Below are 24,856 nucleotides of genomic sequence, written 5' to 3'. Positions count from 1 at the left end.
TCTTCTTTAAGAGTCTCCTCTTTCCTCCACTCATTACCTGTAGTAATGGCACCTGTTTAAACCTGTTATCACTATAAAAAGACACCTGTGCACACCCTCAAACAGTCAGACTCCAAACTCCACTATGGTGAAGACCAAAGAGCTGTCAAAGGACACCAGAAACAAAATTGTAGCCCTGCACCAGGCTGGGAAGACTGAATCTGCAATAGGCAACCAGCTTGGATTGAAGAAATCAACTGTGGGAGCAATAATTAGAAAATGGAAGACATACAAGACCACTGATAATCTCCCTCGCTCTGGGGCTCCACGCAAAATCTCACCCCGTGGGGTCAAAATGATCACAAGAACGGTGAGCAAAAATCCCTGAACAACGCGGGGGGACCTAGTGAATGAACTGCAGAGAGCTGGGACCAATGTAACAAAGCCTACCATCAGTAACACACTACGCCGCCAGGGACTCAGATCCTGCAGTGCCAGACGTGTCCCACTGCTTAAGCCAGTACATGTCTGGGCCCGTCTGAAGTTTGCTAGAGAGCATTTGGATGATCCAGAAGAGTATTGGGAGAATGTCCTATGGTCTGATGAAACCAAACTGGAACTGTTTGGTAGAAACACCACTTTACGTGTTTGGAGGAAAAAGAATACTGAGTTGCATCCATCAAACACCATACCTACTGTAAAGCATGGGGGTGGAAACATCATGCTTTAGGGCTGTTTCTCTGCAAAGGGGCCAGGACGACTGATCCGGGTACATGAAAGAATGAATGGGGCCATGTATCGTGAGATTTTGAGTGCAAACCTCCTTCCATCAGCAAGGGCATTGAAGATGAAACGTGGCTGGGTCTTTCAACATGACAATGATCCAAAGCACACCGCCAGGGCAACGAAGGAGTGGCTTTGTAAGAAGCATTTCAAGGTCCTGGAGTGGCCTAGCCAGTCTTCAGATCTCAACCCTATAGAAAACCTTTGGAGGGAGTTGAAAGTCCGTGTTGCCAAGCGACAGCCCCAAAACGTCACTGCTCTAGAGGAGATCTGCATGGAGGAATGGGCCAACATACCAACAACAGTGTGTGCCAACCTTGTGAAGACTTACAGAAAACGTTTGACCTCTGTCATTGCCAACAAAGGATATATAACAACGTATTGAGATGAAATTTTGTTACTGACCAAATACTTATTTTCCACCATAATTTGCAAATAAATTCTTACAAAATCAGACAATGTGATTTTCTGGATTTGTTTTCTCATTTTGTCTCTCATAGTTGAGGTCTACCTATGATGTAAATTACAGACGCCTCTCATCTTTTTAAGTGGTGGAACTTGCACTATTGGTGACTGACTAAATACTTTTTTGCCCCACTGTATACTAAACTAGTCTACACAAACACATTGTATTCTGATTTGTTTTCTCTCTGTTATATGTGGTTGCATTGCTTCTCTATTTGTGGATTGCGCCACATGTTCAGATTTTCTCTCCCTAGTGAAGTGAAAATGCAAAAATGAAGAATGGTTGTGACAGATAGGTGTTAATATACCTGAAAAGAGGTTTTATATAGCTCCTTAAAGGATCTGCTTTGCTATTTTGATATTTTTGTAGCATTAATAATAATATGCTTTGTAACCATCTAGTTTTATACAACTATCTGACATCTTCAATTTTTTTTTTTTCGCTTATAGGCTAAATCCTCAGTCTGGGAGAAAAAATGTGTTTTACAGTACTAGCAAAGTGAATGAGATTTTTTAAATTAATCTTATCCACAAATTGCAGTTATATAGAGCTATATATTTAATAGTGGATGAAAAATACAGAGAGGAAAAATGCAGTGGGGCCTATGCCATAGACAGAGAGATCTTTTTGTTGTTAACAGGTTTTTTTTCTTATTTTTTTTACTATAGTGGTTAATCGTCTAGCAAATTATAGTGTCTTCTTCCTTTGATGTTTGCTAATGTTTAACTAATTATATTTTTAGTTTACATGATTTTAATAGTGTCCACTGGGCACTTCTGCCTATTGTTTTAGTCCACTCTTTTATATATTTTTTAAACATTTACACATTCCCTTGAAATTGCCCTCTCTTAAATATAATACCTTAGTATATATTGTCTAATTGGTATAGTATAGGATTATAGATGGCAGTGTATGCAGGGCCGCCATCAGGAATTTTGGGGCCCCATACAGCCTAAGTGTCTGGGCTCCCCCCCGGCTGCCGCCATTTTAAAACTACTTTATTTTGCGACATACCAATTCTGTATTACATTTCCCTTTATTTAGCAGCATTACAAGGCTTCATCAGATTCTACTGTATTTGCAGGTATAATCTGCTACGTGTGACAGCGCCTATAGAGAGCCAACACCATCTATAAGAGCCCTCCTAATAAATCCTCAGGGCTTATTCACATTGCGTTTTTGGCCTCCCTTGCCGGGATACGTTGGTAACCAGTCAGAATCAGCTGTCAACTTATCCCTGCACAAAGAACTGGCCATTAAAAAAAAAGGGGGACCCTGCAGTTCTCCGTGCAGGGATAAGTGGGGAGCTGATTGTGACTGGTTACCAACGTATCCCGGCAAGGGAGGCCAAAAACGCAATGTGAACACTCCTTTAAAGTGAAAGTCCCACCCCCAAACAGGCTGCTGTGCTAGTAGCATAGCCGCCTACATCATTATTAATACAAAGCACACATACCTTTGGAGGTCTTGTGTGCTTTGTAGTTCTCCAGCTAAAAACTTATATATTATATATTATTGCCCCAGTTCCCTCTCCGCAGTGCCGCACACCCGATGCCCCAACAATGCCCCCCCCCCCGTCCACCTTCTAACATCTTTCCACTGCCCCCTGTACCCATACCTCCCAACTTTTGAAGAACCAAAAGAGGGACAAAATGTGTGGCACGCTTTGCGCACCGTGGCAAATTTAGCCCCACCCACCGTTATGTTGACTCCACCCATTCTCATTAATTTTTCATGTGCCCGCACACAGTATAATCCTCCTACAGTCACCCATACATTATATGTCCCCCCTCTATCTCTCCCCCAGCTTCATATACACCCTTCATCTGCACCCAGTTTCATGTCTCCCACCCAATCTCTGCCCCCAGATTCATGTCCGCTCATCCATTTCTGCCCCCAGTTTCATGTTCCCCCCCTCCATCTCTGCCCCCAGTTTCATGTCCCCTCCATCTCTACCCCAAGATTCATGCCCTCCATCTCTGCCCCCATATTCATGTCCCCTCCATCTCTGTTCCCATATTCATATCCCCTCCATCTCTGCCCCCATATTCATGTCCCCTCCATCTCTGCCCCCATATTCATGCCCCCTCCATCTCTGCCCCCATATTCATGTCCCCTCCATCTCTGCCCCCATTGTCATGCCGTCCTCTCCATCTCTGCCCCCATATTCATGTCCCCTCCATCTCTGCCCCATATTCATGTCCCTCCATCTCTGCCCCCATTGTCATGTCGTCTTCTCCATCTCTGCCCCCAGTGTCATGCCGTCCTCTCCATCTCTGCCCCCATATTCATGTCCCCTCCATCTCTGCCCCCATTGTCATGTCGTCCTCTCCATCTCTGCCCCCAGTGTCATGCCGTCCTCTCCATCTCTGCCCCCATATTCATGTCCCCTCCATCTCTGCCCCCATTGTCATGTCGTCCTCTCCATCTCTGCCCCCAGTGTCATGCCGTCCTCTCTCTGCCCCCAGTTTCACGTTTCACATTACACTGACTGACTTACCTTCTCCTTCGTTCCCTCGCAGCTCTCTGCGCGCCTCTCTGTCACACTGGGGCACAGTTATAGACGCGATGTGACGTCACCACATCGCGTCTACAAGCCAGTAGCGGAGGCGGCGAAGCGAGTTGCTGACACAGGTCAGCTCCTCGCTTCAGCCGCATATGTGACAGCGAGAGAGGCGCACAGCGGCGAAGCAAGGAGCTGACCTGTGTCAGCTCCTCGCTTCGCCGCCGGCTACTGGCTTGTAGACGCGATGGCTGAAGCGAGGAGCTGACCTGTGTCAGCTCCTCGCTTCACCGCTGCCGCCGGCTACTGGCTTTTAGACGCGATGTGATCACATTGCGTCTACAAGCCAGTAGCAGCGGCGGCGGCGAAGCGAGGAGCTGATACATGTCAGCTCCTCGCTTCAGCTGCATATGTGTCAGGGAGAGAGGCACGCAGTGGCGAAGCGAGAAGCTGACCTGTGTCAGCTCCTTGCTTCAGCCGCGTATGTCTTCAACTCAGATCTGCGTCCTCTGGATGCAGATCTGAGTTGAAATAGGACATATAATGACTGCTACGGGCGCCAGGGGGCCGGCACACGGTGGCGGGCCAAAACCGGGCCCCCCCATTTTTCAATTTGGCCGGGCCCCTGACGCCAGTATCAGTAGTACTGCCCTATCGGCGGCCCTGAGTGTATGTCAGTGTCAAGCCACAAACATTGGTGGGCGGTTACTGGAGCTTAAATTTACTCCAAGCTTTGGTCAGTTATTTGCATCAATTTTCAATGTAAAAGTCAGGAATTTCAGCACAAATTGGAAGTGTAAATGGTTCCATAAAATTTTGTTTGGCATAACAAATATAACATGTAGACAACATTGATCTCACATTGATATATGTTTGTTTGGCATAACATATAAATGTTGTAGATAACATTGATTTCTTTGAGATGTCTTCGGATAAAGCATACTTCAAACATGTAGATGTGATGTTCTAACAAGATGGCAGCACATTACCTGATCAGATACACCTTCTCCATAACGAAGTAGTGTCACAAAATGTTCACAGTTATTTCCTAGAAGGTCATAGCATATTTCTTGTCCAATAAGAATCTCTGCCCGCTGAATAATTTCTTCTGCTGGGAGTGGAGTATATTTATCATCATATTTATTGTTCACCTTGTATGTATCGTTTCCCACAACTTCTTTAAGGAGCTGCATTTTTACAAGGGCCTTTCTACTAAAGACAGACTTTGCACTTGAAAATGAAGCAACTGTGTTTTCGTCTGTGAATATAATAGCAAACAAAGTATTGAGCTTATGTTCATATAATTCTGTTTAAAGGTACAATTGCATTATGTGATGCATTTATACTGTCAAGTACCACTAGCTAACCAAGAAAAGATACACGCTTGAGAAAGAGACCTGTTTCCCGAAATGTCTTGTGTTTAATAAAGGATTTACATTTGGACCAGTGTGCCCGCTGCCTCCTTTTTCTCTTCACTGGATGTACCAGTAATTGTCCTTTAGAACAATCAGAAGAAAGAGGACAGTACACAGTATCAAATCTCCTGTCCTGTAAACTGGATGTAATTCTCAGAATTTACTCTTAATCTGTATATATGGATGGTGAATAGTATCAATTCTCTTGCCCTGTAAACTGTATATAATTCTCAATTTCTGCCCTAATTCTGTATATTTGGACAATGTACAGTAGCTGTTTTCCTGTCTTCTAAGCTGGATGTAAATCTCTAAGCCAGATGGTACCATAAGGTTCTGCAATGATTTCCTGAAAGATGAATGAAATTTCAAAATTTGATGCCTACCCAATGCCCAGAGCCGATGAATTAATTGAGAAGTTGGGACATGCCAGATATTTCTCCACCACCGACTTAACTAAAGAGTACTGGCTGCTGCTCACTAAAGAGGCCAGGAAAAAAACTGCATTTGTCCCCCCAGATGGTTTATTTCAGTATGTGACTATGCTGTTTGGGTTACATGGGGCTCCAGCAACCTTCCAGAGATTGATGGACAAAGTCCTTAAGCCCCATCAAGAATACATTTCAGCTTACCTAGATGACAGTGTCATCTTTAGTATGGACTAGGAAAGTCACTTGCCAAAAGGTCTGGCTATACTAAATTCCCTTCGAGCAGCGGATTTAACAGCCAATTAAAAAAGTAAGGTTTGGGCCTGGAAGAGGCCAGATACCTTGTTTATGTAATAGGAAGAGGAGTGACAAAACCCTTGATTAATAAAGTGGAGGCCATTCAAAATTGGCCTCGGCCTTTAAATAAAAAGCAAGAGCTTTACTGGGAATTGTTGGCTATTATCACAGGTTCATCCCAAGTTTTGCAACAATATTATTATTATTATTATTATTATTATTATTTATTTATTTATATAGCACCATTAATTCCATGGTGCTTTACATTTGGGGGTTACATACAATACACAGAATATACAGGTAGATATAATACTAACAATGACTGACTGGCACAGTGGGGTAGAGGGCCCTGCCCGCGAGGGCTTACAATCTATGAGGGAAGGGGGTAGAGACAGAAGGAGAGGGGGAGACTGTACAGATGGGGGTGCGGTGATAGTGTTATTGGAGGTTGTAGGCCTTCCTGAATAGATGAGTCTTCAGCGCCTTCTTGAATCCTGTGATTGTGGGGGTCAGTCTTATGTGTCGTGGTAAGGAGTTCCAGAGTATGGGGGATGCACGAGAGAAATCTTGGAGACGGTTGTGTGAGGAGCGGATGAGGGCAGAGCGGAGTAGGAGGTCATTGGAGGATCTGAGGTTACGTGTGGGCAGGTAGCGGGAGATGAGGTCAGAGATATATGGAGGGGACAGGGTGTGGATGGCTTTGTATGTTAGCGTTAGTAGCTTGAACTCAATTCGCTGGGCTATTGGTAGCCAGTGGAGGGACTGGCAGAGGGGAGCAGCTGATGAAGATGGGGGGGTGAGGTGGATTAAGCGAGCAGCGCAGTTTAGGGTGGACTGGAGGGGGGCGAGGGTGTTAGCTGGGAGTCCATGGAGAAGGGTGTTGCAGTAGTCTAGGCGGGAGATTATGAGGGCCTGGACGAGCATCTTGGTAGTTTCCTGGGTGAGGAAGGGGCGAATTCAGTGGATGTTCTTGAGTTGGAGGCGGCAGGAGGTGTTGAGGGCTTGAATATGTGGCTTGAAGGATAGTTCAGAGTCCAGGGTTACCCCAAGGCATCGGGCCTGTGGGACAGGGGTAATTGTGGTTCCATTAACTTTGATAGATGGATCAGGTGGTGGGGCCATACAGGATGGGCTGAAGATGATAAACTAGATGATGAAAAATAGCAGCCCCACTGACGCATGACTACGGGAACGAGTTCCGTAATGGTCAAGTGGATGGAAGAGGCTGAGGGGGCATTCCAGGTGTTGAAATGAATCCTCTGTAAACAGTCGGTTTTGGTCTCACCTGACTTTAAAAAGGAATTTGTGGTACAGAATGACTCCTCTGTTGTAGGGTTAGGTGCAGTGCTGGCCTAAATGGTCGGTAATGAAGAGCACTCAGTCACTTACCTGAGTAGGAAGCTTACAACACCTCAGAAAAATTACAGCATTGTGAAGAGGGAGGGTTTAGCCATTAAGTTGGATGTAAAGTCCCTAAGGTACCACCTACTGAGCCAGCACTTTAAACTGGTCACTGATCACTCCCTCTAACATGGATGTGCCATGCCAAGGAGATCATGTGGTTCCTGATTCTACAAAATCTTGAATTTACTGTGGAACACAGGGCAGCAGGGGATGCTGATGCCCTATCCAAGACCCATTGAAGTTGACAGGCGGAATGCTTGAGTCCCGCTTGTATCACCCACAGGTTTCTGACCTATGTATAGTCCAGTTCTAGAGTAGGCTTTAGCCCAGGTGTGGTTATAGGCTCATTACTGACCCATAAAAGGTTAAAGAGTCTGCACTTCAGGGAGTGATAGGAGGCGTCTGGGTCTGTCCTGATAAGTCTGGTGAGACTGCATCATGCTAATTTGTTTGTTCATGCTGCTGGTAGTAAGCCACACGTATATTTAGTTTATTGTTTCTGTTTAGTTAAGAGCTCGGATGAGCAGGATTTTGTTTCACATCGTTTTTTACCTGAAGTAAAGGCTGTATTTTATCTTGCTCATTTTGTGCCTGAAGTGAAAGTTTATTTATTTTCCTATTTTTTCTAAATAAACCTGTTTGCTGAATATTTTGTGTCCTTATCTCTGACTCCGCACCATTGCCGCTACCAAGCTACCACCCTTTTCTAGCATCCATTTTAGCAGTGTCTGTGGTTATTGTTCGTATAAGATTTTAGCAATGGACACTAGCTGGTCCGTTTGTAATTTCCATTTATTTCAATGGGATTTTATCTTGGGTCCTTTAGTGTACGTTTACAACCATGTCCATTTTTTCAAATAAACAAAAAAATCCTACATGCAGGACTTTTCTGTCCGTTTGAAAAACGGACAATAAGTGTCGTTTTTTTTTAACATTGATGTCTAAGGGCAACGGACATATAACGGACAGTCTAATAGATACAGTCCCAAAGAAGCAAGTGACACTATTGCTTGAAGTCAAAAAGTTATATGTATATCTTGCAATTAAACATCATGCTCGTATATTCAGTTAAATGTGAATCTTCAAGGTGGTGCTCAACATCCCAAAAAAGACGAACAATGCCAGATTTTTGGAAGAAAAAAAGCAGGGGGGCACTCACTGTCCACTGGGAGGAAGAAATGACATACAAGCCCTTGTTTTAACTACAATGTTATAATAAAGGAAAAAGAGTTTTAAGAAATATCTTCAGATGGGTGAGTGCCCCCCTGTTTTTTTCTTCCTAAAATTTGGCATATAACGGAAGTAACTGATAGCCATCAGTTACTGTCTGTTATGATAATTGTCAGTTTTTTTTTTTTTTTTTAAAGGACACTTTCTGAGTGGACACCAACGGTAGTGTGAACCCTACCTTAGAGATTTTCAAAGGTGAAGCTTAATATTAAAATAGAAAAGGGTTAAAGTTAAAGGGATTCTATCATTAAAAACTGTTTTTTTTTTTCTAACTAAGGGTGCATTCACACTGAGTAAACGCTAGCTTATTCTGAACGTAAAACACGTTCAGAATAAGCGGCGTCTAAAGCAGCTCCATTCATTTCTATGGGAGCGGGGATACGAGCGCTCCCCATAGAAATGAATGGGCTGCTTCTTTCACTCCGTGCAGTCCCATTGAAGTGAATGGGGAGTGCCGGCGTGTACGCTCCGGCATGAGCAGAGCTTGCCGTATACGCCGGCACTCCCCATTCACTTCAATGGGACTGCACGGAGTGAAAGAAGCAGCCCATTCATTTCTATGGGGAGCGCTCGTATCCCCGCTCCCATAGAAATGAATGGAGCTGCTTTAGACGCCGCTTATTCTGAACGTGTTTTACGTTCAGAATAAGCTAGCGTTTACTCAGTGTGAATGCACCCTAACATGTTGAAATAGCCTTAAGAAAGGCTATTCTTCTCCTACCTTTAGATGTCTTCCTTGCCCCGCCGTTCGGCTAAAAATCCTTTTTCGTCGGTATGCAAATTAGTTCTCTCACAGCTCTGGGGTCGGGCCCCAGTGCTCAAACAGCACTGGAGGTGTCCCCAATGCTGCGAGAGAACTCTCTCCAGCGCAGCCTCCATCTTCGCCAGCAACGGCCTTTTCATCTACTTCTTCAGGGGGTCACATTTGTGCACCTGCGCAGGAATGTACTACGCATGCTCAAAAAAATTGCTGCCAGCATGTGCACTCGGCTCTGCCTGTAGCCCATTGGCAGAATCAACTGCGCAGGCGCACAAGTGTGACCCCTAGCGCCGGAAGAAGAAGATGAAGAGGCCGTTGCTGAGGAAGATGGAGCTTGGACTGGAGAGAGTTCTCTCACAGCATTGGGGACGCCTCCAGTGTTTGAGCGCTGGGGCCCACCCCCAGTGCTGTGAGAGAACTAATTTGCTTACCGACAAAAAAGGATTTTTAACCGAACGGCGGGGCGAGGAAGACATCTAAAGGTAGTAGAAGAATATCTTTCTTAAGGCTATTCCGACATGTTAGTTAGAAAAAAAGTTTTTAATGATAGAATGCCTTTAAGCTAAGACTTTCCTTAGTAGCAGCTCAGTTAGAGGGTTGCTAAGGAGAATACAGTATTACAGCCTGCTTTATTAAAAAAAGGAATTTAGATAGGATAATAAAGAATATTAATTAATAATATTATTAGAATACATTTATTATTTAATCAAGAGCATGTAACAATAAGAGGATTATCAATACACATACCCATTGGTGCAACATTGATGACATAACCATCACCAAGATACAGTGCCCAGTGCTGGTATGCTGGGCGAAATATTTCAATCAGGTCCCCAGGCTGGAGATCATTGGGAACCTCTTCATTGTATTTGTCATTTGAAGCCATCTGAAAAACAAGAATAACAAACTTTCTCTCAAGTTGCACATATTTAGTGAACCTTAAACATACTACCAATCTACCATCCTCTGGAGTGTCAAAGTCTAATATTATGGAAAGATTCTGAGCATTAAAAGAGGCTGTGCCACAAATGACATATCTGCTTCACAGTATAAAGGAAATGGATATCAGGGCTGCAATTTCATGAGGATATAAAGGAATCTTGTGTAATTTGCAGCACAACCTCTGTAAGAGTTTGGCTGTGACACAAACATACATATTTAAAAGCAGGTATATATAAATACTATGTCATGCCACTGATGTTCACATTTTGTGCGCTTTTATAGACTCAGCGCAGGAAGAAAAAGTATTGGTGTAAGGTCTATAGAACAGGCTTTGAGATCCACACCCCTGCTGGTGGCCCCCAACCCACCTTTGCCTTAGACTCTAGTGTGTAAATACTAGAATCCCTAATCACAGGTCTCAGCAATGATGTCCAAAATGCGTGACATCAGGCTCAGATCTGAAAAAGCCGGCAAGGACAGCGGAGCAGCACAAAGATACCCAGGAGAGTTGAGGCAAGATGAATATAACTTTTTATTTTCCCTTATCTCCCCTGGGATGTTGATTATTATAATCTGTGTTCTGAAGAAACCCCAGAGTATAATAATAGCACTGAAATTAGCAGACTTATGAATATTCATCAAAGCTAATTTCGAAGGGTTCATCTGAAGCGACTTGAGGCTCTGGAGAGTATATTATAATGTGTGGGGCATTGTACTGGGGGGGAATGGTCTGGGGAGCATATTATATTGTGTAGGGAAACTGTGGAGCATTATACTGGGGGACATTGTAAAGTATTATACTAGGGGGGAGCTCTGGAGAGCATATTATATTGTGTGAGACCACTGTGGGGAACATAATATACTGGGGGCCTCCAGGCAGCATATTATATTGTGTGGAGCCACTGTGCAGCATTGGGATACTGGGAAGGGCCTCTGGAGAGCATATTATATTGTGTGTGACCACTATGCACTGATATAATGTATGAGGCCACTGTGGAGTGTTATACCAGGTCATAGTCAATACATAATGAATGAACCATGGAGACTGCAATCTGCCACTCAGTTGTCTAGTATAGATGAGCGAGTACTGAAATATTCAATATTCGTTTCGAGTAGCCCCTCAATATTTGACTATTTGACTGAATATCGAATCCCATTATAGTCTATGGGGAAAAACTGGGGAAACCACAATTCGACTAAGGAGAGTCACAAAGTCCACAATGACACCTCAGCAAATGATGCCAACACCTCTGGACTGCAACGGGGACAGCAGGGGAAGCATGCCTGGAGGCATCTAAAATGCCCAAGTCCCAGTATTACCCCACTATCACAGCCTATCAACTAGATACTCCAAACTCAATATAACCTCTATGGAAAGTGGAAAAATCCTTGGAAAACTTCTTTCCTCTACATTAATATGGAGAGAAACACAAATTTAAAGCTAAAGAAACATTAGCATGTGCTCATTACAATCCCTGGCTTGATGGCATTGTTAAGCAGGGTGCAGGGTACAACACTGATGAGGCCTGAGCACTAAGAATAGGTGTTACAATGGCTAGCGGATAATGCTTCCAGCGGCTTTTCCACCAGCCAGTCAGCCACTACCTCCAGTCGTGTTCCTACCCAAGAGTCTGCCCCTCCTTCCTCCCAACATGCTCAATCTTTCCAGCAGAGTCATCCCACCCTTGCCCCCTCCCAGGAGCTGTTTTCAGGTCCTTTTCCACTCTTCGACTCTGTTCAACCACTTCCCGAATCCCAGGAGCTAACAGACGAATTTCTCTGTCCTGATGCCCAAACCTGGAGCATCCGCCATCTCCTACCAATTTTGTGGTTGTGAACCCACAACCAGCATTTCTTGGCCCCAATGATGATGACAAGACACAGTTGCCATCAGGGTAGGCTGTGGTTATGTACAGTGTGCAGGAGGAGGAGCATATGAAGGAATTAGAAGAGGAGGTGGTGGACGACGAGGCCACCGACCCGACCTGGATAGCGGGGAAAACAGTGTAGATGTGGAGGCAAGTGGAGCACCAAAAAAGGTGGCTAGGGGCAGAGGCATGTCCAGAGGCACAGGACAGCTGCTTCACAGAAGCCAGGCCAGAGCAAACAAGGCCCAAGATTTTCCCTGTACTAGCCACTCGCCCAAAATTCGCCCATCAAGGCAACGTCCCTCAATGGTGGTTATATTATTCAATATATGTGAGGAGGACAAACTGAGTGTGGTTTGTATACTGTGCAACTCAAAACTGAATAGGGGCTCTGAGAAAAGCAACCTGATCACCTCAGTCATGCGCCGTCATTTGGAAGGCAAGCACTGGGTTCAGTGGGAGAGAGCAATCTCAGGACAATCATCATAAGGCGTTGCCGCCAATGACTCTTCCACTGTGTCCCATAACATCAGGTGGGCCCTGAGTTCCACGCTTTGCTCTAAGGTCCACTTGACCACCAACGCCTGGACAAGCGCATGCGGTCAGGGACGCTGCATCTCTGTAATGACAGGCTGGGTGAATGTAGTGGAGGCTGGGACCAGGTCACAAACTGGGGCAGCCTATCTCCTCTCCCCGCCCAAGATTCCTGGCAGGGGTTCTCACAAAGATTCCTCCTCCGCCATAACATCGACCCCAGCTGTGAGCTGGAAACGCTGAAGCACTGGTATGGGAGACGTCAGCAGGTCGTGATGAAGCTAATCAGCTGGGGCGACAGAAAACACACTGACCCTGAGGTGAGGGATACCATCCTAGAGGAGACGGCAATGTGATTTTCACAGATGCACCTGGGCTCACGCATGGAGCTTGCCAGACTGTAAAAACTTTCCATGCCTGGCCCAAGTTTTCAACTTGGTGGTGCAAAGGTTTTTAAAAACCTACATCAATATGCCTGAGATACTGGTGAAAGTACGGCAACTTTCGTAAGTCTACAGTAGCCGCTGCTAACCTGAAAACCCTCAGAGCACACTCCTGTCAGCTTCTCACCGTTGAATGACGGAGGAAGAGGAGGAGGATGAAGTGGCAAATGATGTCACTGTCACAAACGAAGCTAGCGGGGAAGTTCAGTGCATCCCATTGCTTCAGTGCGGATGGGGTGAAGGGGAGGAGGAAGAGGAGGAAATGGAGAGTGACCCTTCCGGTGGGGGCACACATGGCTGACTTCAAGTTGTGCTGCTTTTCCAGTGACAAACACATCGTACACATCATGAAGAGCAAACAATACTGGATTTTTGCAATCCTCGACCCCCGGTATAAAAATAATATCTCATCTTTCATTCTGGTAGAGGGAATTGATTGGGAATTGGTGAGTTTGGAGAGGGGGTGCCAGTACGCCCACATGTTAGCATTTTTGGTGGGAGAGAGTTTTGCCCCTTTAAGTGACTTCAGCCTTACACCAGCAGAGTGTCAGGCCCTTGGGGTGATTTGAGAATTGTACCAGCAGAGTTTTAGGCCCCTGGGTTGAGTGGAGGCTTGCACCAGCAGAGTTTTTAGTGAGTTTGTCGAGGGGGTGCCAGTACGCCCATATTTTAGCCTTTTTGGTGGGAGAGAGTGTACACAAAGAACCACAACTGTCACTTGCTGAGCGACTCTTCTACTTCTAACTTCATAATAGAACCTATGTTTTCTTTTGAGTTCAAGTTTTACTTCTGCACCTGCATTTTTAGTTTTTGCCAGCAGAGTTTAGAGTGTCAGGCCCTTTAAGTGACTTCAGCCTTACACCAGCAGAGTTTTGTTTTTTGGCCCCTTCTGTGAGTTCAGCCTTGCACCAGCAGTTTTAGTTTTTGCCCCTTTCTGTGAGTTCAGATTTGCACCAGAAGAGTTTAGAGCAGCGGTGCTCAACCTGTAGGTCGCGACCCCGGCGGGGGTCGAAAGACCAAAACACAGGGGTTGCCACATACCCCCAACCGTCCCGGTCGGTATGTCCTGGTTTCAACTGATCGGCGCCCAGAGGGCCGCTGTGCTGCGGCTTCTGTATGTGTAGCCACAATGTGAAGACGTCACATCGCAGCTACAACTATATGAGTGAGCAAGACTGAGCGGGCAGCGGGGGAGCGTGGAGCGTTGGAAGGTGAGTGTGTTTTTTTTTGTTTGTTTTAAACATTAAGATGGAACATAATGAAGGGGCAGATGAAGGGGGGGGACGGCATGACACTGGGGGCAGAGATGGAGGGACATGAAGCTCTGGGCAGATATGGGGGAACATGAAACCGGGGAACAGATGGGGACATGAAACTGGGGGAAGAGATGGGGGGACTTGAAACTGGGGGAAGAGATGGGGGACATGAAACTGTGGGCAGATGAAGGTGGGTACGGCTTGACACTGGAGGCAGAGATGGGGGGACATGAAACTGGGGAAGAGATGGGGGACATGAAACTGGGGGCAGAGATGGGGGGACATGAAACTGGGGGCAGAGATGGAGGGGGGACATGAAACTGGGGGCAGATGAAGGGGTTATATGAAACTGGGGGAGAGATGGCGGGGGGACATATAATGTACGGGTGACTGTAGGAGGATTATACAGTGTGGGAGCACATTAAAAATGAATGAGAATGGGCGGAGTCAACATAAAAGTTGGCAGAGCTAAATCGTCGCGTCGCGCTGCGCGTGCCACATATTTTGTCCCTATTGCTAATCTTCAAAAGTTGGGAGGTAAGCCTAAAGCCATCAGAAAATACATATTTCTGATGGCTTTAGCCACTGAGAAGCCACGCTACTGTCTGCAGCAACGCTATTCAGCTGGGACGCACGCTGTTATGGACACGTGTTCCAAATTGAATGGGGTCACCGCAACATGAGGAACTGTATTGCGGGGTCATGGCATTACAAAAGTTGAGAACCACTGGTTTAGAGTGTCAGGCCCTTTAAATGACTTCAGCCTTACATCAGCAGAGTTTTGTTTTTTGTCCCTTTCTGTGAGTTCAGCCTTGCACTAGCAGTTTAAATTTTTTGCCCCTTTCTGTCAGTTCACACTTGCACCAGCAGAGTTTTAGTATTTGGCCCTTTAATTGAGTTCAGTCTTGCACCAGCAGATATATGGCATTTATCTACTACCGTATATACCGGATGACAGTATACAAGTTTCTTCTCACCCCTATGGGACAGGTATATACTGTATACCAGTGGTAGGGAATTTGAGCCCTTTGCGAAATTTCTGTAGGATGAGTGTATATGCTGATGGTGTATATGCACTCTTCAAGCAGTAGTGCTGTTTTTGGAATATTTCCTGCCTAGCAGTAGCTAATCGCTCTCTGACCCTCACCATACGTTTCTCCCGGTCTCAATCCAAACCGCATCTATGACGAATATGGCTGACACTATTCTCATAAATCCGAGGTCACCTGATTTAGCCAGCCAATGACTTTTTCCTATTTTTTTTTTTTTTTTTTTATGCCTACGTTTTCCTGCTTCCTGTCCCACTTCCCCTGCATAGTTATTGGTGCAAAAAAAAAAAGCGCCAGGGAAGGTGGAAAGGGATACAAATTTTTACTGCGTTTACCACGTGGTATTCGATCGGAATCGAATATGTCAAATACCTTAATATTCAATGAAATACCTACTCGATCGAACGGTATTCGGTCATCTCTAATGCCTGGCATACATGCCACCAATCCCAATTTATTCAAAATTTTCCAGGAACTGGTCCACAGAGGGGACATGTTTTATGTATACCTTACTCCAAAATCAGTATTCCTGGGATGTGTCCAGGTGGACCTAAAAGTTAAGATTTTTGCCTACAAAATGTCAGAAAGTATTGTCAAAGTTAGCCGAGAAGGCATAAAATGGAGAAGAAAACCATGTTGGGGGTCTAAGAATGAGAGAGAAGCCATGCTAGGGACCAGGAATGACAGGAGTAGCCATTCTGAGACCAAAATTTAAAGGGGCATTATACTATTGACTAGGAATAAGAAAGGGAACTTGTTGAGAACAAGAATTTAAAGGAATACCATGATGGGGATTAAGAATGAGAGAGGAGCCGGCCTAAGCACTATGATTTAGAGGGATAGCATGCTAGAGAATAGAAATAAGAGGCAAACAATGCCGAGGATCACAATTTAATTTATGCTAGGGACGAGGAATGAGAGGAGGAGCCATGTTGTGACTAGGAACAGGAGGAAAGCCATGCTAGAGACCAAGAATGATGAAGCTATTGAACTAAATAATGTGCAGGTCACCAGGGGACTAAGAGTCGAGGACCCCTTTAGTTATGCCTTGTGCAAAGTACCATGGCTGTTTTATTAGTCTTAGTCTAGACCTGGTACTGTGTAACACACTGATGTGATAACTGGTAATGTAATATGTAATGTAATATGCTGATACGATACCTGGTGCAGTGTAATAAATTAATGTGATTTCTGTTTCTGTTTAATATGCTGATGTGATACCTGGTTCTGGGTAATATTCTGATATGATGCCTGGTTCTGTGTAATATTCTGATAGGATGCCTGGTTCTGTGTAATATTCTGATATGATGCCTGGTTCTGTGTAATATTCTGATAGGATGCCTGGTTCTGTGTAATATTCTGATATGATGCCTGGTTCTGTGTGTGTGTGTTTTTTTTTATAATTATTTGAGGGTTTGGAGGGGGGGTGTAGATATTTGATGACTCCATTAGCCACTTTAACCTGCATTCTGTTTTGCAGCAGCACCCCTATTTTCTGTGAAAATTTTGGTGGTTTTCTCAAAGAGATTTCACTGTAAATTTTAAGTATTTGGTGTATGTACTTTTTCTTGGGTTCTTGCTCCGTGACAGTGTGTACCTGTTAATTAAATTAAAAATAAGGAAAAGACCATGTGTTAATTTTTTTTGTGTGTTTTACAATATTTTATAGCATTGTATTTGTGACCATTGATATTTATGTACAGTATATTGGGGCAGATTCACACTACCGTTTTTTTATGTCTATTGCATTCATCCATCGTGATAAGGGTGACGGACATTAGCGACTGATGCAAAAGGAGACCCTTCGGTCTGATGTTTGTCTCCATTTACCCTCACATAAAGAAGATGACAGAAGTATTGCAATGAATTGTTTACAAAAGTAAACAGACATGTCAGAAGAAAGTATCCATCATGTTTTTATATTATAGTCAATGAGAACGGCCACAAATAGAGGGAGATTCATCTGCATATATCACTGTACTATTGTTACTGTCCTGTATTCTCATCCTATGAGAAATGACAGCAATGAATGTTCACAATGGCAGTGTGAACATCTTACAGAATATTTGAGTGTACTTCTTTAATGCCTGAGGAATCATACAATTGGGGACATTTGTCTTTATACTTATATATCTTTAATAGAGATGAGCGAACAGTGTTCTATCGAACTCATGTTCGATCGGATATTAGGCTGTTCGGCATGTTCGAATCGAATCGAACACCGTGTGGTAAAGTGCGCCATTACTCGATTCCCCTCCCACCTTCCCTGGCGCCTTTTTTGCTCCAATAACAGCGCAGGGTAGGTGGGACAGGAACTACGACACCGGTGACGTTGAGAAAAGTAGGCAAAACCCATTGGCTGCCGAAAACATGTGACCTCTAATTTAAAAGAACAGCGCCGCCCAGGTTCGCGTCATTCTGAGCTTGCAATTCACCGAGGACGGAGGTTTCCGTCCAGCTAGCTAGGGCTTAGATTCTGGGTAGGCAGGGACAGGCTAGGATAGGAAGGAGAAGACAACCAACAGCTCTTGTAAGAGCTAAATTCCAGGGAGAAGCTTGTCAGTGTAACGTGGCACTGACGGGCTCAATCGCCGCAACCCAGCTTTCCCAGGATCCTGAATGGAATACACTGTCAGTGTATTCCTGTATACCCGATATATACCCCCGATACCCGTTCGAACGGTGTGCCCCCCCACCTTCACCCCAGAAATACCCTGCAAGTCCCCTAGCAATAGAATTGGGGCTATATACACCCACTATTTTTGCTACTGCCATATAGTGCCATTGTCTGACTGGGAATTCAAAGAATATATTGGGGTTACGTGCACCCACAATTTTTACTACTGGTATACAGTGCCAGTTTCTGACTGGGAATTCAAAGAATATATTGGGGTTATAAATACCCTCATTTCTTGCTACTGCCATATAGTGCCAGTTTCTGACTGGTAATTCAAAGAATATATTGGGGTTATAAATACCCTCATTTCTTGCTACTGGTATATAGTGCCATTGTCTGACTGGGAATTCAAAGAATATATTGGGGTTACGTGCACCCACAATTTTTACTACTGGTATACAGTGCCAGTTTCTGACTGGGAATTCAAAGAATATATTGGGGTTACAAATACCCTCATTTCTTGCTACTGCCATATAGTGCCAGTTTCTGACTGGTAATTCAAAGAATATATTGGGGTTACGTGCACCCACAATTTTTACTACTGGTATACAGTGCCATTGTCTGACTGGGAATTCAAAGAATATATTGGGGTTATAAATACCCTCATTTCTTGCTACTGCCATATAGTGCCAGTTTCTGACTGGGAATTCAAAGAATATATTGGGGTTACGTGCACCCACAATTTTTACTACTGGTATACAGTGCCATTGTCTGACTGGGAATTCAAAGAATATATTGGGGTTATAAATACCCTCATTTCTTGCTATTGGTATATAGTGCCATTGTCTGACTGGTAATTCAAAGAATATATTGGGGTTACGTGCACCCACAATTTTTACTACTGGTATACAGTGCCATTGTCTGACTGGGAATTCAAAGAATATATTGGGGTTATAAATACCCTCATTTCTTGCTACTGCCATATAGTGCCAGTTTCTGACTGGGAATTCAAAGAATATATTGGGGTTATAAATACCCTCATTTCTTGCTACTGGTATATAGTGCCATTGTCTGACTGGGAATTCAAAGAATATATTGGGGTTACGTGCACCCACAATTTTTACTACTGGTATACAGTGCCATTGTCTGACTGGGAATTCAAAGAATATATTGGGGTTATAAATACCCTCATTTCTTGCTACTGCCATATAGTGCCAGTTTCTGACTGGGAATTCAAAGAATATATTGGGGTTATAAATACCCTCATTTCTTGCTACTGCCATATAGTGCCAGTTTCTGACTGGTAATTCAAAGAATATATTGGGGTTACGTGCACCCACAATTTTTACTACTGGTATACAGTGCCATTGTCTGACTGGGAATTCAAAGAATATATTGGGGTTATAAATACCCTCATTTCTTGCTACTGCCATATAGTGCCAGTTTCTGACTGGGAATTCAAAGAATATATTGGGGTTACGTGCACCCACAATTTTTACTACTGGTATACAGTGCCATTGTCTGACTGGGAATTCAAAGAATATATTGGGGTTATAAATACCCTCATTTCTTGCTATTGGTATATAGTGCCATTGTCTGACTGGTAATTCAAAGAATATATTGGGGTTACGTGCACCCACAATTTTTACTACTGGTATACAGTGCCATTGTCTGACTGGGAATTCAAAGAATATATTGGGGTTATAAATACCCTCATTTCTTGCTACTGCCATATAGTGCCAGTTTCTGACTGGGAATTCAAAGAATATATTGGGGTTATAAATACCCTCATTTCTTGCTACTGGTATATAGTGCCATTGTCTGACTGGGAATTCAAAGAATATATTGGGGTTACGTGCACCCACAATTTTTACTACTGGTATACAGTGCCATTGTCTGACTGGGAATTCAAAGAATATATTGGGGTTATAAATACCCTCATTTCTTGCTACTGCCATATAGTGCCAGTTTCTGACTGGGAATTCAAAGAATATATTGGGGTTATAAATACCCTCATTTCTTGCTACTGGTATATAGTGCCATTGTCTGACTGGGAATTCAAAGAATATATTGGGGTTACGTGCACCCACAATTTTTACTACTGGTATACAGTGCCAGTTTCTGACTGGGAATTCAAAGAATATATTGGGGTTATAAATACCCTCATTTCTTGCTACTGGTATATAGTGCCATTGTCTGACTGGGAATTCAAAGAATATATTGGGGTTACGTGCACCCACAATTTTTACTACTGGTATACAGTGCCAGTTTCTGACTGGGAATTCAAAGAATATATTGGGGTTACAAATACCCTCATTTCTTGCTACTGCCATATAGTGCCAGTTTCTGACTGGTAATTCAAAGAATATATTGGGGTTACGTGCACCCACAATTTTTACTACTGGTATACAGTGCCATTGTCTGACTGGGAATTCAAAGAATATATTGGGGTTATAAATACCCTCATTTCTTGCTACTGCCATATAGTGCCAGTTTCTGACTGGGAATTCAAAGAATATATTGGGGTTATAAATACCCTCATTTCTTGCTACTGGTATATAGTGCCATTGTCTGACTGGGAATTCAAAGAATATATTGGGGTTACGTGCACCCACAATTTTTACTACTGGTATACAGTGCCAGTTTCTGACTGGGAATTCAAAGAATATATTGGGGTTACAAATACCCTCATTTCTTGCTACTGCCATATAGTGCCAGTTTCTGACTGGTAATTCAAAGAATATATTGGGGTTACGTGCACCCACAATTTTTACTACTGGTATACAGTGCCATTGTCTGACTGGGAATTCAAAGAATATATTGGGGTTATAAATACCCTCATTTCTTGCTACTGCCATATAGTGCCAGTTTCTGACTGGTAATTCAAAGAATATATTGGGGTTATAAATACCCTCATTTCTTGCTACTGGTATATAGTGCCATTGTCTGACTGGGAATTCAAAGAATATATTGGAGTTACGTGCACCCACAATTTTTGCTACTGGTATATAGTGCCAATTTCTAACTGGGAATTCAAAATGCGCAAGGCTCCCGGAAAGGAACGTGGACGAGGCCGTGGGCGAGGTCGGGGGAATGGTTCTGGGGAGCAAGGTAGCAGTGAAGCCACAGGGCGTCCCGTGCCTACTCCTGTGGGGCAGCAAGCATTGCGCCACTCCACAGTGCCAGGGTTGCTTGCCACATTAACTAAACTGCAGGGTACAAACCTTAGTAGGCCCGAGAACCAGGAACAGGTCTTGCAATGGCTGTCAGAGAACGCTTACAGCACATTGTCCAGCAGCCAGTCAGACTCTGCCTCCTCTCCTCCTATTACCCAACAGTCTTGTCCTCCTTCCTCCCAAAATTCCCAAGCTTCACAGAACAATAACCCCAACTGTCCCTGCTCCCCAGAGCTGTTCTCCGCTCCTTTCATTGTCCCTCAACCTGCCTCTCCACGTCACGATTCCACGAACCTAACAGAGGAGCATCTGTGTCCAGATGCTCAAACACTAGAGTCTCCTCCATCTCCGTTCGATTTGGTGGTGGATGACCAGCAACCCACCCTCATCGACGATGATGTGACGCAGTTGCCGTCAGGGCATCCAGTTGACCGGCGCATTGTGCGGGAGGAGGAGATGAGACAGGAGTTGGAAGAGGAAGTGGTGGATGATGAGGACACTGACCCGACCTGGACAGGGGGGATGTCAAGCGGGGAAAGTAATGTGGATGTTGAGGCAAGTGCAGCACCAAAAAGGGTAGCTAGAGGCAGAGGCAGAGGTCAGCAGCTTAGGCGAAGCCAGGCCACACCCGGAATCTCCCAAGATGTTCCAGTTCGTACCCAGCCCCGAAAAACTCCCACCTCGAGGGCACGTTTCTCGAAGGTGAGGAGTTTTTTCAAGGAATGCGCCGAGGACAGATATAGTGTTGTCTGCACAATTTGCCTCTCGAAATTGATTAGGGGCTCTGAGAAGAGCAACCTGTCCACCACTTCAATGCGCCGTCATTTGGAATCCAAGCACTGGAATCAGTGGCAGGCAGCAACGGCAGGACAAAGGCCGCCTGCCGTTCACGCCACTGCCACTGCCTCTGCCACTGCCTCTGCCTCTGCCACTGCCACTGCTGACTGTGCTGGCGATGCACTCCAGAGGACGAGCCAGGACACCACTTCATCTGCCTCCGCCACTTTGTTGACTTCTCCCTCATCCTCCCCTGTTCCTGTCTTATCTCCTTCTCCTGCACCATCAAAGGCACCATCAGGCGCTTCTTTACAACAACCCACCATCTCTCAGACATTGGAGCGGCGGCAGAAATACACTGCTAACCACCCACACGCGCAAGCCTTGAACGCCAACATCGCTAAACTGCTGGCCCAGGAGATGTTGGCGTTTTGGCTTGTTGAAACTCCCGCCTTCCTGGACCTGATGGCAACTGTGGCACCTCGCTATGCCGTCCCTAGCCGTCACTACTTCTCCCGGTGTGCCGTCCCCGCCTTGCACCAGCACGTGACACTCAACATCAGGCGGGCCCTTAGTTCCGCGCTTTGCACAAAGGTCCACTTGACCACCGACGCGTGGACAAGTGCATGCGGACAGGGACGCTACATTTCACTGACGGCACACTGGGTGAATGTAGTTGAGGCTGGGACTGCTTCCCAAACTGGCCCGGTGTACCTCGTCTCCCCGCCTAACATTCCTGGCAGGGACACGAGAAGAACACCCCCCTCCTCCTCCTCCTCTACCGCCTCCTCCTCCGCCACCGCCTCCTCCTCCGCCACCGCCTCCTCCTCCGCTGTTAGATTGACCCCAGCTACGAGTTGGAAACGTTGCAGCACTGGCGTTGGTAGACGTCAGCAGGCTGTGCTGAAGCTGATCAGCTTGGGGGACAGACAGCACACTGCCTCCGAGGTGAGGGATGCCCTCCTCGATGAGACGGCAATATGGTTTGAGCCGCTGCACCTGGGCCCAGGCATGGTCGTTTGTGATAACGGCCGGAACCTGGTAGCAGCTCTGGAGCTTGCCGGACTCCAACATGTTCCATGCCTGGCCCACGTCTTCAACCTAGTGGTGCAACGTTTCCTAAAGAGCTACCCCAATGTTCCAGAGCTACTGGTGAAAGTGCGGCGCATGTGCGCCCACTTTCGCAAGTCGACAGTAGCCGCTGCTAGCTTAAAATCTCTCCAGCAACGCCTGCATGTGCCACAACACCGGCTTTTGTGCGACGTCCCCACACGCTGGAACTCAACGTTTCAGATGTTGAATAGAGTGGTTGAGCAGCAGAGACCTTTGATGGAATACCAGCTACAAAACCCTAGGGTGCCACAAAGTCAGCTGCCTCAGTTTCTCATCCATGAGTGGCCATGGATGAGAGACCTTTGTGACATCCTACGGGTGTTTGAGGAGTCCACAAGGAGGGTGAGCTCTGAGGATGCGATGGTGAGCCTTACAATCCCGCTCTTGTGTGTTCTGAGAGAATCCCTGATTGACATCAGGGATAACTCAGATCACACAGAGGAGTCAGGGATAGCATCCGATCCGTCACAGCTGGAGAGTAGGTCCACACATCTGTCCGCTTCATCGCGTTTAATGGAGGAGGAGGAGGAGGAGGAGGAGGAGGAGGAGGAAGAAGAGTTGTCCGATGATGTGATGGTGATACAGGAGGCTTCCGGGCAACTTCGAATCGTCCCATTGTTGCAGCGTGGATGGGTAGACATGGAGGATGAGGAGGAAATGGAGATTGAACTTTCCGGTGGGGCCAGAGGAGTCATGCCAACTAACACTGTGGCAGACATGGCTGAGTTCATGTTGGGGTGCTTTACAACCGACAAGCGTATTGTCAAAATCATGGAGGACAACCAGTACTGGATCTTTGCTATCCTTGACCCCCGGTATAAAAACAACATCTCGTCTTTTATTCCGGTAGAGGGGAGGGCCAATCGCATCAATGCTTGCCACAGGCAATTGGTGCAGAATATGATGGAGATGTTTCCAGCATGTGACGTTGGCGGCAGGGAGGACAGTTCCTCCAGTAGGCGACCAAGTTCTCACCGGTCCACACAAACGAGGGGCACACTGTCTAAGGTCTGGGACACCTTGATGGCACCCCCTCGCCAAAGTGCCGCCACAGAGGGTCCTAGTGTCACCAGGCGTGAGAAGTATAGGCGCATGTTGCGGGAATACCTTTCTGACCACAGCCCTGTCCTCTCCGACCCCTCTGCGCCCTACACGTATTGGGTGTCGAAGTTGGACCTGTGGCTTGAACTTGCCCTATATGCCTTGGAGGTGCTGTCCTGTCCTGCCGCCAGCGTCCTATCTGAGAGGGTGTTCAGTGCAGCCGGTGGCATCATCACTGACAAGCGCACCCGTCTGTCAGCTGAGAGTGCCGACCGGCTCACTTTGATAAAAATGAACCACCACTGGATAGAGCCTTCATTTTTGTGCCCACCTGTGAAAAGCACCCCAACATGAAACTCCATGTCTGTACTCAACCTCTCCAATTCCTCCGCATCCTCATACTCATCCACCATAAGCGTTGCACAATTCTGCTAATAGTAGGCTCCCTCCAACATGATTTCCCCCAACTCTGCTGGTTAGAGGCTCCCTCCACCCTGATTTCCACCAACTCTGCTGGTTAGAGGCTCCCTCCACCCTGCTTTCCCACAACTCTGCTGGTTAGAGGCTCCCTCCACCATGAATTTGCCCAAACTGGGCTGGTTAGAGGCTCCCTCCACCATGAATTGGTCCAAACTGGGGTTTTTAGAGGCTCCCTCCACCATGAATTTGCCAAAACTGGGCTGTTTAGAGGCTCCCTCCACCATGAATTGGTCCAAATTGGGGTTTTTAGAGGCTCCCTCCACCATGAATTTTCCCAAACTGGGCTGGTTAGAGGCTC

General features: G+C 45.6%; 1 protein-coding gene across 1 annotated transcript in view; it reads right to left on the bottom strand.

Annotated features, from left to right (window-relative positions):
* Positions 1 to 24,856, bottom strand: part of LOC142196722 (phospholipase A and acyltransferase 1-like) — a 40,696-nt gene that overhangs the window by 3,784 nt on the left and 12,056 nt on the right. Inside the window, exons 2-3 of the mRNA XM_075266695.1 lie at positions 10,010 to 10,148; positions 4,721 to 4,989 (exon numbers count right to left, since the gene is read on the bottom strand). Of these exons, the coding sequence (XP_075122796.1) occupies positions 4,721 to 4,989; positions 10,010 to 10,148 (408 nt within the window). The remainder of the gene's footprint in view (positions 1 to 4,720; positions 4,990 to 10,009; positions 10,149 to 24,856) is intronic.

Source organism: Leptodactylus fuscus, chromosome 3, assembly GCF_031893055.1.
Source record: "Leptodactylus fuscus isolate aLepFus1 chromosome 3, aLepFus1.hap2, whole genome shotgun sequence".
Taxonomy (NCBI): domain Eukaryota; kingdom Metazoa; phylum Chordata; class Amphibia; order Anura; family Leptodactylidae; genus Leptodactylus; species Leptodactylus fuscus.
This window is presented reverse-complemented; position numbering and strand designations above follow the sequence as displayed.